The 17,654-nt window shown below is 32.8% G+C and overlaps 1 protein-coding gene across 1 annotated transcript in view; it reads right to left on the bottom strand.

Moving 5' to 3' along the window:
* The window catches only part of Negr1 (neuronal growth regulator 1), an 845,456-nt gene that overhangs the window by 491,856 nt on the left and 335,946 nt on the right, over nucleotides 1-17,654 (bottom strand). The window contains exon 2 of the mRNA XM_074079759.1: nucleotides 8,137-8,369. Coding sequence (XP_073935860.1) covers nucleotides 8,137-8,369 — 233 coding nt within the window. The remainder of the gene's footprint in view (nucleotides 1-8,136; nucleotides 8,370-17,654) is intronic.

The following is a 17,654-nucleotide window of genomic DNA, read 5'->3' as shown; positions in this document are numbered from 1 at the left end:
TTTTGTTTTTTTAAGAAAAAATAAAGATATTCCAAGACAGGCAACAAATGTAACTATTTTATAATGCACGTACCAAACAAAACTCAGAATTGTAGCCACAAACATGAAAATGTGTTCAATCTGAGCTTTGAGACACTTATCATGCTATGTGCTTCAGGAACTGTAATGGATATCCATTAATCATAAAAGCGATCTTTAAGGGCATCAAATCTTGCTTAAATGGTTAATTACTTTTAAATATTTTCAAAATATATTTCATACTTTATGGTATTAAAAACAGAAATACTGCTTTATTCAATTTCAACATAAAAAAATATATGATGTTGCTCTTCTTTTTTATACATCTTATTCACAGATACCTTATTTAATCCTTGCAAATGTGATTCAAAACATAAAACCTAAAGCAAAGGGCAAAATATGGCAAACTTTCAATACTGACCTCAAGGTATACAATCATAGTTTTCTTTTCTGTGACTGCCCTTTGTCACTCCCTCAAAATACTATCCAACTTATGTGTAGATTCAAGATACTGACATAGATATTTCCTATTGTCATAATTTCCTAGCTAGCAAAAATACCCCTTTAAATCACAGTATTGTTTTCTCTTTGCTGTTACCAGCTTACAGTGTCCTTTCTATATACAGGCAAAAGGGGATGACTTTCACAGAAGCCAGGGATATGCACTATCTATCAGTATTATTTTTCTTGCTTTTTCCTACTTGTTTGTCATCAGCAAATGACACTGTATTGAAAGTTTATGAGAAATACCATCAACTTATTCATTTCCTTTGTGTCTAGTAATCAGTAAATTATGGATTTCAACACAGTTTTAATGTACAATATTGTTCTAATATGAGGCCTAACATTAGACAATATATGTCTTCATGTACTGATTTTTGATTAGGAAAATATGATCACTACACAGTAAATCTTTATAGAAGAAAAATATTGTTTATTGAAATCTATCTTCTATTTCTGCTTACTTCTTTTATTCTGATTGCAGAAAAATAATGGACAATAATCCTGCTTTAAAGATAATGAAAGAAAAAAGAAAAAATAATTGAAGAAAAGAAAAATGTATATTCTTGAAGAAAAGCCAATATTCAAATGAGAATTTCACTAGAAATTAGTTCAGGTAACCTTATTTTTTGTGGGCCATGCTAGCAAACCAATAACTTAATCAATATATTTACAGGTAGAAATGAGGCAACATTTTCTTAGAAGTTAGCCTGATACACCATGTCTTGTAACCATAGCTATTCTAGAATGTCAGACTAGATTGTATGAAAACAGAAAATGTGTACTTTAAAAAAGCATTAGTTTTAACAATTAAAAAATTTTTTTTATTGTTGTGCTGGGTGAGAGTACATTGTGGCATTTATAAAAGTTCTTACAATATATCAAATATATCATATATGAATTTACCCCCTCCAACATTCTGCTTTACCCCCTCCCTCCACTCTTAGAGTAGTTTCAACAGATCTCATTTTTCCATTTACATGCATGTGTACACAGTATTTGCACTATATTCACCCTCCTATACCTTTTCCCCATATCTTCTCCCTCCCACTGGTACCCTGCCCCCAAGACAGGACTTACTAAGTTTTTACAATTGTTCATTGCTTAAAAGTGTTTCTCTGTGAAGCACAGATGAGTGTACCTAAGTTTATCTGTGAAGGTTTTGGGGAAAATAATCTTGCTGAAGTATACAGATCAGAATTTATACCTGAAAGGCTTATTTTCCCGGGTTTCACAAATTAGACATAACTGTTCCAAACTGTCTAGATATCAGACCATTATCTTTCTATACCACAATAACACTTCCTCATATACTTCAACAGATTAAATATTTCCCACTAGATAAAGTACCTGGGGAAAATAATGATAGTCCTATTAACTTATGAGGCATATCTCATAAAATGCTTGTAAGTTCCTATCTTTTTGAATTGCAAATGTGGATATTTCACACTAAAAAATAGGAAAATGTGGTGCTTTTTGGTGTGTTTTCATTGTTACAATTATCCTATTGTGAAGAAAAATCTGTAAGGACTAATACAAGCTTATTCAGATCATTTATTGAATTTAATTGGTATTTGGCCTTCTGATCTATAGTGAAGTATTGATTAAATTCTGTGAGGTCAGTACAGTTTAGCTCCCCTTGGAATTTAAAATATAATGGAAATTGGGGTAAACAAGGAATGACCAAAAACCAGTATGAATTCTTTACAGAAGTGAGAATGAGTATGCATAACTTTATCCCTATAACTTTTAAATTAATTGATAACATTTTAACCTAATTTTAGAGCAAATCATGGACATTTTCTTACAAGAAGATAACATGTATGTATTATCACATATAAGGCATTGCTACATCTCTGTTGTGTAGTTGCTGTTATAAAGAAGGTACAAAAATGTACAAAAGACTAAGGCCACTTTGGGTAGAACTTGTCTCTAATTTTGACTTACAGTAACTCCAACAAGTCACACTTTTCATTATCTAATTTGTAACTCTTTTATCTTTTGGGTATGCCATAAAGTTATATTCCTTAAGGACAAAAATTTTCAGGGTAGGGTCATGATACATAACATGGCTATGGAGTGGGTTTTTATTTTAGTTGCTTTACTATTTGCTTCCAAACTAGAAATACTGAGGGCATGCATTAGGGATCATTGTCCATTTCTTTCGGTTCTTAAGCATGTCTGAAACTGGGTTCCTATGCAAAGTCTTACTCTTCCCCATGGCTACTTTCAAGAAAATATTGTATTTATACACAATGGAATTTTACTCAGCCACAAAGAACTATGAAATTTTGTCATTCGCAGGTAAGTGAATGGAACTGGCAAACATCATCTTAAGTGAAGTTAGGTGGGCTCAGAAGACCAAAAATTGTATGTTCTCCCTTACATACTTTTCTATAGTTCCAAAACAAATGCAGTGATATTATTGGACATGGGCACACACTAAGGGGAGAAATAGGAAAAGGAAAGGAAACTTAAAACTTGAATGTGGTTGATGTGCTCACTGTAGAGGAGCAAATAAAATAATCTTAAAATGGCAGACGCCACTATGAGAAGGGGACCAGGAAGCAGTAAAGATGTCTCGTAGAGAGGAACCAATGTGGGTTGCAATACATGAGTGCATGGAAGCAATGCTAGAAATCTTTCTATATAGCTATCTTTACCCCAAACTAGCAAAACGATATATCTTTCTTATTATCTCCTATGCCTTCTCTTCAACAAAATCAGAGAACAAGAGGGTAGAACAGGTTCTGCCAGGAAGTGGGGGAGGATGGGACGGAGGTGGCACAAACAATGTAAACACATAAGTAAGTGTAAAAATGGTAAAGTCAAAGGAGAAAAGAAAAAAAAAATAACCTTAAAAAAAAAAAAAGACAGATTGGGCACCAGCATGAGGGTCTTGTCCTGAGCATGCATTGAATGCAGGCAACGACTTCTTTGCCATTTGCAGGTTCTGCAAAACTTCTCCTGGTCCTGATAATTTTTCTTTGGTTTCATTTCACCATTTGTTGTGAATTTTGAAATGTTCATTGTTGCAGAACAATGACTGAAATTTTTTGGTGAACATGGTATTTTGACATATTTTTTTGACCATTACACTTTTCTTCCTTGTGGGTCTTTCAGAGGAGACAGGCCCATGTCTTGGGTTGCTGTTATGTCCATCAACTCAATTTGGAATTGGACTGTGGTGTCCCTCTGTTCACTGATATGTACAGTGTCCAGGCTTCAGTATTTATACAAGGGATGTTAACATTAAATTGAGATGTTCTGGTCACTGAAGAATATAAATTTATACTTATGGCCTCATAGAATAATTTCTCTCCTGATATTCATTGGTAGGTATAATTTTAAAGTATTTGTACTTGATATTTAAGGGCTCATTGAGAGGAATTATATTTGTGGAGTTTTGCCTCAGGAAGGCAGGTTCTGAAATTTATTCATAGATTAAGGCAATAATAAAAAGCTATTTCCATATTATTAGACTGGCATCTCATTGAACTCATTTTTAAATATTTAATTTTTAACTTTCCTATCCTTTAGGTTATATTGAAGGTATTAGAAATAAAATTTCCAGGAAAAGATTGTAGTTTGTCCTATAGCAGTTACTGTTGAGATGTTCCTTATATCTTACAGTGGGTCTCTGAGATGATGCAGTAGAAATGATTCTCTATTTTGAATAACACAAACAGGGTACTGAGAAAAATGTTTTAACGTTATGGACCATGAAATGAATAACTGATCCTGTTTTTCTTTCTCTATTGGCTTCTAGGAATCTTAGAACTAAATATTTTATGAAGCTCTGAAAGTATATAGAAATCATGACATAGATTTTATCATCTGACTTCACCTCTGACTGCACCCTATTCTTACCTTATTTATCTTTTACTTTCTATTTCTTCTATTTATCTTGCTTTGCTGAACACTCCTTTATAAGCCACTTTAAATCCCTTCCATCATAAAACAGAATGTTAATAATAAATGGTGTTTGAGTGTGTTGTCTTTCCACTTTACAAAGACTCTCTCAAAACAATGGCTAAGCGAAAGATTTAACATTGTTATAGTTTGGTATCGTCGAGTAGCAAACTCTGAAATGTATAGAGTACCGGTTATGCATGTTGGACAATAACCTGACTTTCCCAGCAGGAGCTCCAAAGTTAACATGATCCACGAGAGTTAGCCTACATTGGGCTGCAGGAGAAGGGTCTTTGTACCTATCCCTGCCTTAACAAGGAATTGGGTGTTGTCTGTTCTAGGCAATGCTTGACCTTGGCCAAGGTGGATCTCCATAAATGAATCTATTTTGAAAGGACTGGCCACCTAAATGCTGTTAGATGATTGCATGCCCAGAAGCTAGACAAATATGCCCATCTTTGAGAAGGGAAATAAAAAACCTTATATATATCACAAATATGTTAGATAAGTCAGATGCCCTGAAGAAATGACAATCTGCTGTAGAAGTTAAATACACTTAAGAAATCATTTTGATCATAGATGTGTGTACTAAAGAAATCTCCTACTCTGCCCAGAAAACACCTAGAGTGTATCTCCCTGAAAGTGTATGATTTGAATGAGAAAATTTCATAAATACATACCTAATAATCAACATCTGAGTGTCTATATTGTGCTGCATACAACCTGGTCATTAGATATTATGGAGTACTCAAATTAGAAATTATGCCAGTACTATATGAACATCACATATATTTCGTGCTTTCTATCATTTCAGTATTGTAATTGGGACTCCAATTATAATTTTCAGGTCTTGCACATTTTTATACTCATGCACAATGAAGTTGCATTATAAGATTTGAAATATTGAATGGTTAGGTAATTTGATTTACTAGTACCACTTTATATATAAGTAATAAAAAATATATTCTCTTACTGAATATATTAGCCACTTTTCTGCCACCTTAAAGCCAAACTCCAAATTATCACACTCATTAAACACCATGAGTACATAGATTATTCAGCTCAGTTGATGAAAGGAAAATAAAAAGAGAAACAAAATCTACTTGTGGAGTAAATGATAATAGAGTCTAATCATAAAAATTATTTAGTATGGTGCTTAATATAAGCTGTGTAATACTTTTCATTTTTAGCTTAAATACCATCTTACCTTTTAAATAAAAAACAGTACATAATTTAAATAGGATTTTTTATTGTGTTTTACGTGAAGAAAATGGTGTTCATAGAGACTTGATAATTATTCACTTTACAAGGTAAAATGCAGAATCAGAATCCAGGTTTCCAACTTCAACTCCAGTATTTTTCCTTCCCTATTGTTCTTTCATTTATATTAATAATTATAAGAAATCAACAAATTTTCTATGCATGGTGTCTGTGTTGGCAAGATATCCTCTTTGTTATCTTATCTCTAAAATGATTTTTAAGAATTAGTTCCTTTGAGTACATAGCTGCAACAATTGAAAAGTGAGCTTTGTTTTTACCAATGTATGTTTGACATCAGTGATTAATATATTCCTCCCTCAATTGCTAAGTTTCTTTATCTTGGTGAATAAAGGATTGACAAATTGTTGCACAAAGAGCATATGCTTCAAAACTATGCAGATATACCTGAGCATCTGTGCACATTAGTTTATTTTTGTTCATTGAGTGGAAATGCAGCTGAAGTGGGATTGACTTTTTGTGACATTTATTTAGTTCTTGAATTGACTGACAAGCCTATTAATGTATTCCCCGAACTTTATTAATGTAATTGGAAAATGGGCCACATGTCAATCAACTTGTAATAAGTAATTATCTTCATAAATACTGTAAAATTATTAGCTTTTAATTTGATACATCCACATACTTTCAAAACAGTAGCATGGCTTTTCTTTTTCTAGAAGAACAACTTATACTGACAAAAATTTAGTAAGTACATTTTTAACTGCTCAAAAGTTTACTATCATCAGATGTCCAGTAAAATTGGTACAAAGTTATAGGAAGTCATGTAATAGTTTTTAAACTGCTTGACAGTATTAAACAAGTAATACAGTATAAAACCTAAAAGAAATCCTATGGGAATTAAATATATGTCTACATGGAGCTTATATACCACAGTCAGGTTTAAAAATAGATGTCTAACATAGAGCAAGAGAGAATGGAAAAAGGAAAAAGGGATATATTTAGTATTGAGAAATGTGTCATTTAAACCCACAAATTTACAATGTATAAGCAAAATGTCTGTATCATAAATATCTCAAATGTATTATTGTCCAAGTACAGTTTTCCTCAGATAATAAAAACTTTTGTAATCTTTGGTTTAGAAACTTAGGTCATGCCAGCTTTTGAAGCTGGACAAAATCCTGCCTCTGGAGTTCCTAAATAATCTCTAAGTGCACATGGACTGTGTTTGGGGATGTAGCTGAATGGCAGAGCATTTGCCTAGAATGGTATAGGCCCTGGGTTCAATCTTAAGCAAAAAGATGGATTCTGTTGAAACTTTATTGTACTTTCCTATGAGACTTTCACAAATTGAACATTACCATAACAAGCAATCATCTAAAATTCATTGGTTTATTTTTCAATGTATATTTTTTCCTTACAGCAAATTGCTTATAAAGTTTAACCTTTCTACACCACTAAAATATTTAGTAATATTTGAAGCTGTGTGAATTCAGGTTTATTTTATGTAAGGAAACAAAGCTCAATTATTAAAATTATTAGCGATATTTTGCAGACTCACTCCCCATACCTAAAGTAATTTTCAATAAGCCTGACTTATTGAATGATAAACTCAGAGATAACACAACTAACTTGCTCTCTCAACTTTCCCATAAGTCATTGAACTTGTACACACTGCCACCACATTTTCATATAATTTGTTATTAATTTAACTTAGAAATACTACGTTATTTTGAGTTCCAGAGAGCATAATAGTTCTGTACAACTAACACATGATCTATACAAAAACACAAGTACTTAACATAAAAGGATAAAAACATACATTTTCCCTTCACCTAGCATTATAGTTATATTTTTCTTGAAAGCATTTGTATTAAGAGTTCATCAAACTTTTACATTTAATATGCAAGAGAAGTAAAATAATTGATTTTATCTGTATTTGGAGATTATTAGCTAGCACAATTCACAATCTCCTGAAAGTAAATAAATTTAAAGCATTGTGTACATATTTTTTCAATTATATTTAAATGAAGTAACTGTAGAAGACTGCTGCTTTTTATTGTGTCTTGAATCAAAGTAAAGAAATCATAGAGACAGAGTATGAAAGACAAAGAAGATTGCTTTTAGAAAGTTATCATCCATATTTCAAAAAGTTTCATATGTATCTACTGAAGGTTTTCAAATATTTTTTTAATGTATCAATTATGGGTTCTGAAAGATTTATTTCAGAGATGATTCAAAGGAAGAGAAGAAGTAAAACATATGCAAAAATCATAACCTGATGTTCATGCATATTTCTTGATCTTTGTAAGTGGTCATTTTAATACCTGTAATAGCCATCACACTTAGTGTATCTAGAAACTTAATTCCCTGAAGACAAAGACAACGTATCTTTCAGCATTGTTAGTTGCTGCTGAGTCATTTTGATATTTAAACAAATATTTTAAGCACAGTTTTTCACAATTTAATACATCTGGAAATGCATACCTTGCACAGTTAGATGCACCTGCATTGTTCTCGGTGTATGTTGGGTCTGAACAGAACACGTGTATGGGCCGTCATCTGTCACATCTACATTCTGTATCTGGAGACTGTAATCTCTTTTATTCAATGTTGAAATTGAAACTCGAGGATCCACTGACCACTTATCACCTCCGGCAAAAATAATACTTGATCGGTTCAGCCAGGCACCCTTTGAAGCTCCATCTTCCAAATAACATCTAAAAATTACCAAACAGACACTATTAATCAAAATGAAAATGAGAGACAACATTATCTTTGTTCCATATGCTATTTCCATATGCGGAATAATAGGATAGCATCAAATGCAAACATCAGACATTAACTCAGTAGACATGGAAGTATTTGGGCATCTTGCTTTCCCAATGATTATGTGAAATGATAATGCTTACAGCTTTGTCTTTTAAACAGCTCCATCTTTTACTGTATGTGTATGCTTCATTGTGTGTGTTTCAATTGAGAACCAAACTCCTTTTTCATTCTATCTGGATGATAAATAAATCTAAATATAGTTAAATTAGTTCAAATAAGAATTTTTAACTAAAATATATTTGTTTGAAATTTTAAGTAGTAGGAAATATCTATTGTTTACATTGGTTTGACCCAATCCAATTGTGAATGTAATGTACCAGATGTGGGATGCATAAAATAGTTCCACATAAGTGTTAATTTTAAAAAATATTTGCTGAGTGCTAAGGCAGTACACTGAAACTATAAACTGAATTTTACTGATAAAACTGTAAACTGCTTTTACTAATGGTTGTTGTAATTAAATGTAATAAAGCTAATATAATACTTTTAGTAGCAATTTTTTGCTGTCTTTTCAATAAAGTATCCTATAGTTCTTCTAGGAAGTATTATTTGTCAACAAACAGTTATAAGGATTTATGGATTTAAAAAGGTATTGCCCTTGCTCTCTAAAAGTTTTAGTATAGAAGACAGTTAGGCAATCAGTTATTACTATACAGAAATAATATTTTGATTAAAACATGCACAAGATACATGAAAGAAAAAGGAACGTTGCTTGACCCAGAAAGGATGTTGGGTATATAGAGAAAGGCTTTCTGGAAAAGGAAATGTCTGAGATACGAAGCTTAGGGGTAGAAGGCGTAGTACTGTAGACAGAAGTGCAATATATGGGCAACATCATGTAGCATGCTTGGCATTTCATGGAAGTAGAAATAAGCCTGAGAGGCAGATGAAATATGAAATTGGGAAGATAAACTAGAACCAGATGATGACAGTAAGAAATATGACAATTAGTATACTTTAAGGCCAAATTTGAATCCATTTATTCAAAGTCAGAATCTATAACAAGATTCACAAATACAGCTTTGTATCTAATAGTAGTCAGGCGACTGAAGATTTGAACAGAAGGCTATGGTCACATGCCACTGATTTTGCTGAGTCCTGGAATTCTATGTTTCATCTTGAAAACGTTCTGTTACAAATTACAGACTGGTTTTCTTAAATGAGTACAAAGCACAGTTACAGAATGAAAACACACATACATGGAAATAGTTTGACAGCATTTCTACAGAATACCTTGGGGGATTGAACATAGTATTTGAGATTGCTACAAAATTGCAAGCTGAAAGCAACAGGGCAGGCTGTTGCCAACTGTATGAAACTAATCAGTGGGTGAAAAAGTAGGCAACAAGGTACATATACTGCAGAATCTAATTTTCAGTCAGCCTCACCATTAACAGGATTCAAACTAGTAGAAGTCATAAAGTTCAATGTTAATTGAAAAGCTTTCCTTATATATGTAATGAAGAAAATAAAACCTCCTTAATGACATAATTAAACAATTGTAGTATATTGTAATTCTTAAAAATACAAAAAAGAAGGTAGAGGGGACATATTTCTCATTTCACAAGATCACATTTGTGCTGATATTGGGTAGAACTGAAATATCTCTTTTAGAACTGGGACAATTCATTTAGTATTTGGGTTCACCAAATATTTACTATGTGATCTTTGCACTCATGGCCTTCACATTTTATCATATAGGGTGTTCATAACAACCCTGTAGAGTATAGATTCCTATGTTCTTCATCACTGGAAAAAAAAAGGAAATGTTTAGGTTAAGTGACTTTCCCAAGCCATACTATTAGTGGGAAGCAAAGTGGAATTTATAATCAAGGCTTCTTTTTCCACATTCAATGTTCTTTCCACTGTACCGCAGATCAAAGACTTTCAAAATGGGTTTCAGGAATGAGAAGATGATTAGAATGTTGCAGGTATTACTGCAAGTAATTTCTTATTTACTGAATGTGACCAACTGCTTAACCTGTCCTATTCTAAAGGAAGCAGAAAATTAATTATTAATGGATAGTTTACCATGAAAGTCTGATTTGGAGCACTCTGCTGGGCATTTCCCTTTCCCTAGAGATGGAAATAGCTTTACCTTTATTCTGGAGATGTCAGGAACACTACAGAGATTAATCAGTATGTCTTGGCAGAGGCATTATTTCTCTGTTTTGGCATGTCAGGGGCCATCACAGAAGAATAGAATTTAACTTCTTCACTGAGAAAAAAACAATGAAAAAGGGAGTCCTTTAGGTCTACTTTGCTAGGATAGCTATATTTCATTATTGTCATTGTTCTCAACCCAAAGTTATTCAAGATACATAACTGGAAGGCCCCTTAAACTTGAATCAGATGAAAAACATGGTTTTATTACTTCCTTTCATTTCTGTACATTTATTCTCAAATGACACTTACTATGAGAACCTAATTAATTCAAATTACCATATGAGGTATTTTTCAAATTGAGAATTATCAGCTTTAGGTATGACTTTCTATTTAAATAATCACACACTACTTATATACACTACATGTAGTGTTAAAGCAAATATGAGATGACTATAAAATACATGAAATACTTGAATAATACACAGTCATGTGTATAAGGGTATTCTTATCATTATTACAAAGACTCCTGCAGAATAAAACTATGTCTTTTACATGCCCACATCCTTTTGTTCTCCACCACCTGTCCACAACTTTTTCCTTTACAAGATAAAGAGCTACTATTTAATATATACATGCTGCATTGAGAAATTCAATAAGGAGGGAAAGTAGGCAAGATGGGTTAGAGTGGGAATGAGATTCAGATAAGGGTTTGATAACTATTATTTTTCTGCTTTGGGGTACCAAAAACTTTTCCTTTATGAATTCTGGTGTCTACAAATAAAAAATGTGATGAAAACCTGGTCCACATGGAATGTAGCAATGTTGGTAATGAATGCTGATGAATAACGATAATGCAGAACAAGAAGTAGAAAATTTTGCAATGAAATTGTCATTCTGATTGGACTGACCTGAGAGTCTCTAACTTTGGACATTGATACTTATTGCAAGATTCCTTCTTCCCACAAAAAGTAGCAAGAATTTTTTAGAGTTTAAGTCATAACATCAGTTAGTCCCAGTCTTCTTATTTCATTCATAAGAAAATACTATTCCTACTGTTGGTCAACCCATCCCTGTATAATCAGGGAACCTTGTCTCCAGTCCGTTCCTTCACCTTGACTATGTTCCACACTGTGGCCCTCTAGCTGTGCTTCTATCTAGCCAGAGTGGCTTGCCTGAACAAGTTTACACTAGCTGTTTCTTCCATCTAGAGCTGTTTTTCCCCAGAATACTGGAGAACTTCTTACCTATCTAACTTAGGTCTTTGCTGAACTATGTAAGGTGCTAAATAGAAAACAATAACTATACTGTCCTCTCATTCACACTCAACATACTGTTTACTTCATTATTTTCTGACTTCCTCCTTGTAAGGTGCCTATTTGGTTACTTTAGCATATTCCAAGGTAATACACATAATGGACAGCAAATATAAATGTTTGCTGAACAGATGAATGAAGGAAAAAAATTAAGTAACTTTGGAAGAAGGAATAACATAAAGTATACCAAAATTCCCAGTGTACAACATAGTTGAGAAACCAAAGACACACCTACATAAACTATGTTGAAATATAATTAAATGCAAATAGATGTAGCACAAACAAAAACTGCTTATAATATAGAGGCTGTGCTAAATCCTCTTAGTAGTGAACAACTAAAGTCAGCGTTGAGTGAACAGCATGAAGTTCTGTTCTGCACTAATTTGACTAGTAGTTCAGGAATCCTTTTTAACCATTAGACATTCTGCATAGTATGTTTCAAACACTTTGTTAGGCACTTTACATTTATTACTTATTTAGCCCTCACAAAACATAATAGAACTAAGTTGAGCCGGATAGTTCTATTATCCTCATTTATAGATGAAGAAACAAAGGGGCTAGGAGGTCATGACCTTAACAAATCCTATCACCTACACTCTTAAACAAAGTGACAACAGGGCTGAGGGGCTTTCCTTGTTCACAACACAGAAATTAGAGTCTAAAGGAGAGGGTGGGTAAGGAGAGAGTGGTCAGACCATTAATGGGGGAAGGGTGAGGCCACAGTTCTTTGATTGAAAACTCAGATCTTTTTTCTTCTTTGGATTTTACAATGGAACATTTCAGCAGCTAGTGACCTTAGGGTCTCTTTGAAGTATAGACAATGTAATAATCTGCATAAAAGTGCTTCATAATGGATATATCCTTTAATTGAATATGGCATGGCTTTTCTTGAAAGTGTTTTTTTTTCCCCAGTTAAAAAAAGAACCTGCTAGACTACCTACTTTGTAGGAGATGAATAAAGAAATTCCAAAAATACTCTCCTTAACAGAAGCTGTGTTAGCACCATACCAAATATCCTGACAAATACTCAGATTTTCAGTCAATCATCTTGGATGTTTTCTATACACATTGCCAGACATCTGGCTATTGGAAAATACACAAAAAATAGCTTGAATATTTTATTTTGTTTCACAGTGGTTAATTATAATATAAACCCAGGATCCAGAAGTTATGCTTTCCTAACAAGGATGGCATTGTTGCTTTTGAATTCTTTTAAGGACCTCCTTATAAATGATATTATTATACATTAGGTTGCTCCCAATTTGTGTGGTATAAAGTCCCATTTGATGACTTGCTGGTTGGTCAAACTGGCAATGGTATATTTCTAACAGACTCTGCCTGTGATACCACCCCCTGTGGAGATTAAATCAGGAAAGTGGACATCATAAAGTTTATTGGAAATTAGCATATTTAGGTTATTTATTATTTCTAAAGCTCTGTTAAGGAAAAGCCTATAGCTATTGAGGAATGATTTTCTCCTTTCACATCTCTAATTTCCATGTAACACATTGCAGAAGTATGGGCCTTAGCAACATTGCAGGTATTCCACACAGCAGGATTTACTCAGCTTTATGGAGAAAAGATCAGTTTTTCTCAAGACATGCTGATTAAGGAAAGGTCCTCTTAATGGCACTGATAAATAAAGAAGGAAAGTGCAATTTCCTTTAGATTCAAAGCTAAACTATGTGAAAATGATGCTTCTCTGAATGGATTGGCCAGTTACCTATATAACTGTCTTTTCATTGTATCACAAAGTCCTAAATTTGACAGGAGAATTTTTTCAAAAGCACACAAAAGAAATTCAGAGCCCTATGCAATCTTCATGCTAATTTTTCTCACCAAGACAGTTTTGGTATTCTGAACACCGGGTCAAAGAGAAGTAAAAGGAAAATTTAATGGGACAATATAAATTCTACTCTCTTCCATACCTGCCTTCTTAAAACCCTTAAGAACCATTATTCCTTAAATAATATGTCGCTGTGTATGTATCTATAAATTTATGTAGAATGTATTTATGCATAAATTATATAGCAAATATTTCTTAGACAATATCATTTTATGAATTATGATTGACTTAATATTTTAAGTTTACTCTTATTAACTACACTGAGACATAAATGAATCTTATTGTTTTTGCCCTTTGGCAAGTGTGAAAGGTGAGAGACTGTCAAGTGTGGGGAGTCTACAATAGTAGCAAATTGTCTAATGAACTTTAATTATTTAATAAAGTATTCATCCTTATAGACAAGATGTGTGTATGTAATTTCTTATGGCAATACAGGGGATTGACATAGTGCCTCTCACTTGCCTGGCAGACACTCTGCCACTTTGGCCACGACCCCAGGCCTTTTGCTTTAGTTATTTTGGGGATAGGGTCTGTGTTTATGATCAGGCCGGCCTGGATCACAATCTCCTTATGTTTCCTGTTAGCTGGGATAACAGATGGGTACTGCCATGTCCAGCTGTTGATTGAGATGAGGGTGGTTCTTACTAACTTTTTGCTTGTGTTGGCCTCAAGCCTCCATCTTCCTGAACTCTTTTAAGTGAGCTAAGTGAGAAATGTAGTTCTGCAGGTAACTGTTCAACACTGTGCTGAAAATTATAATGATGTACTAACATTGCCATGTACCAGATACTTTTATAGGCATATTATGCATATTTTCACAACAATCATTTGAGGGAGGCACTGTCAGGTAGTATCGTTATACAAATTTTTAGTGAAGAAAATAAGGCACAGAGATATTAAGCAACTTCCCGGTTGAAATTTATAGTGCATAGAAATAATTTAATTATGATATTATTACATTAAACCTCTAGGTCTAAGTATATGGTTGGAAATACATCATGTTGGTCATATTTTATTTATTATATAATAGCAAGAAAGAAAAATTACCACACAAATAATATTTATTTCTTATTTTTTGAGTGGCAGAAATTTATTTTTTAAAAAAAAAGTATCTTGGAACTCATGTATGATATATTGGATACATTGCAATAACCTACGTATATGCCACAATGTACCTCCATCCATCGCAATAAGAAAGGAAAAAAATAAACAGAAGATGAAAATTCTGGTGCTTTTTCTGGAGCAAAAATTCAAAATACATTTTTTTAAAAAGTATCTTCAATGAAGGATTGAAAGCTATCATTTACTAGTGAGAACAAATACTGAAACATCTTAAATATTTTTGGTACTATAAATTGCAGGGGAATGAACCTAAAAAAAAGCACTTTGTGAGAGTTTCTTGATTTTTGTATATAGAATTATATGTGATTCTTTCCTAAAATCTGGGCACTTTAATATAATGAAGTAGACATTGATACTTTTTAGTTTTTAATGAACAATTTAAATTCTTTATTTCTATGCTTCAATATTTCAATTTTTCAATTCTTAGGGTAAAATTCAAACTTAGTTGTGGATTAATAAGATTTCAAAACATTAAAATCATTCATTTTAACTTAGAATGAAATACTACAAATTGTTTTATTTTATTCTTTCCATTAACATTTAAATGAGACTTCCATTTGAAAATAAATGTTTGTTTTAGAGGGAGCAGTGCCAAATATTTAGGGTACACCAATTCATTATTTGTAAATAATTCAATATGTGAATTAGTATTTATTAAATAAATTAAGCATGAGTAGTTTGAACAATATTCTATACAGTAATACAAGAATCCAGGGAAGTGTGAATGCTAAAAAATCCTACAAAACACATAAAACTTCATTTTTGACCTGTCACTAAAGTTTAACAATCATCGTTTTGCCTTGATAGCAATATTTAGTTTCATTAGCTGTATGTTGCTATGGGTTAAGATGCATAGAAAATACTCTTGCGTATGATCCCATTCAAGACTCATACAGACATTTGGAGAGGAGGAAGATCTTATCCCAGCTTTCAGGATTTTTCTTCCGTAAATGCAGCAGGATTATGAATCAAGCAGAAAATGTAGAGGTCCTAAAGAGGAAGAGGTCTCACTGATTTGAGAAGTTAGTTTAAGGCTAGCTGTGTTCCAATGGCTTTAAATATGGATAGAGTTGGAAATTTCTTTGTCATTTCTACTTTTTAAATTTTGAATTCAGCTAAACCAGCTTGCTTTCTCCCACATGGACTCAAATGTGAGATATTTAGATCTGGAAGAGCTTCAAAATTTTTGCTAACTGGCAGGTGCTCTGAACCACTGTGGGGAGAGTTCTGTCTGCAGTGCTGTCTCTCTGGCAGCTGCTTCCTGGAGAAGTTGGACTTTCACCTCCGGAGCTATAAAGGGAATGAACACTACATTCTACATGCATGCAGAAGGTGTTTAAAATAGCAATATCAGAGAGGAGGGATGCAGTCAGGCCAAGAGAAGTGACTAGATAAAGCTCTAGGCTGTAGCAAAACATCTCTAGTTCATCCTCATTCTGATGAAGTGAGATACAGACACCTCATTCCCTAAGCAAGGAAACAAACAAGGATGCTCTGTTAAAAACACTATCCACAGCTCATCTCCCTTCCATCAACTATTTTTTTTTCTAAGCAATTAGGAATATTATATTTGCCTATAAATAGAAATGATAAAATAAACACAAAATGAATGTACAGGAAGACTGCATTATGTTAAACCAATTTTACAGTATCAGTAAGCATAGACATTCTAAAAGTAAAATTAATTGCTTTTTTTTTCTCTGTCTCGCTGCTTATGATTTTTTTTAACTTCCTGCTCGTTGCTGGTCATGGCTAGAATTTCTTCTTGCAATGTTTTCTAATAAGAAGTATTCTGAGCACAAATGTTTTATGAATAAAGAATGGCTATATAGCACAACTAATTAAAGCTACCCTTGCAATCATTAACTAAAGTAGTTATTAATCCATATTTATTTGTCCTCTCTTGAGAAGATTAAATAAACCACAACTCAATATGAACTATGCTTTAAAATGTAAATTGGGGAGTACACCCAGAGGAAAAAAAGCTAATGTATTTTCTCTTTATTTCAACCAGCTTCTGACAAAGAAACTTAAACTGTTTAAATTTTCTCAAAAAACATTAATAGTTAAAAACAGTCTCAGATTTGAATCTTTGTTATATATTATTATTTTTACTATTATTTTTCTTTAACAGACTTCATAGTGTAACAACTTTAGTTATTGATAAGTTTTAAGTGTCTTCTTATTTTGTGTATTAGCTGTGAAACTGGAGGAAAGCTCCATTTTGTTGGTTTTCTCACCTGTAAGATGGGTTACTAAAAGTACTTACCTGATACAGGATACATTTAATCCTGTTATGAGGATTAAATTAATTACCTAATATAATATGAGTCAGGTACATAATAAAGTGTAATTAAGGTAAATTATTGTTACCTCCCTTGCTATTACTAGGTATTTAAAAACAAAACAAAAATGTAGAGCCCATCACTAGCAACAAAACTGTGTATTATAAAATATAATTAGACAACAACACAAAAGGAAGATTCATAGAATATGGCTTGATGTAGCAAAATTTATTTATTTACTTCACCAGAGCACAGGGCTGGTTCAGTTTTAATTTTCCTTAAAAATTAATATTATCTGTAAAGTGTTTCTGCTGCTTATCTTCCTTGAACTGCCAAGGAAGTTGGCACTTTTAATGTTTTTTTGTACTTCCCCATCTTATAAGCAGAATACTTAGATAAAGAGAACTTTAGTGCTGAATTTATTGAGATTCAAAACTTATATGCAGAAAACAACTTCCTGGTTTACTAGCAATTGTTTGGGGCAATTAATACAACTTCTAC

Source organism: Castor canadensis, chromosome 7 (genome assembly GCF_047511655.1).
Source record: "Castor canadensis chromosome 7, mCasCan1.hap1v2, whole genome shotgun sequence".
NCBI classification, from domain to species: domain Eukaryota; kingdom Metazoa; phylum Chordata; class Mammalia; order Rodentia; family Castoridae; genus Castor; species Castor canadensis.
This window is presented reverse-complemented; position numbering and strand designations above follow the sequence as displayed.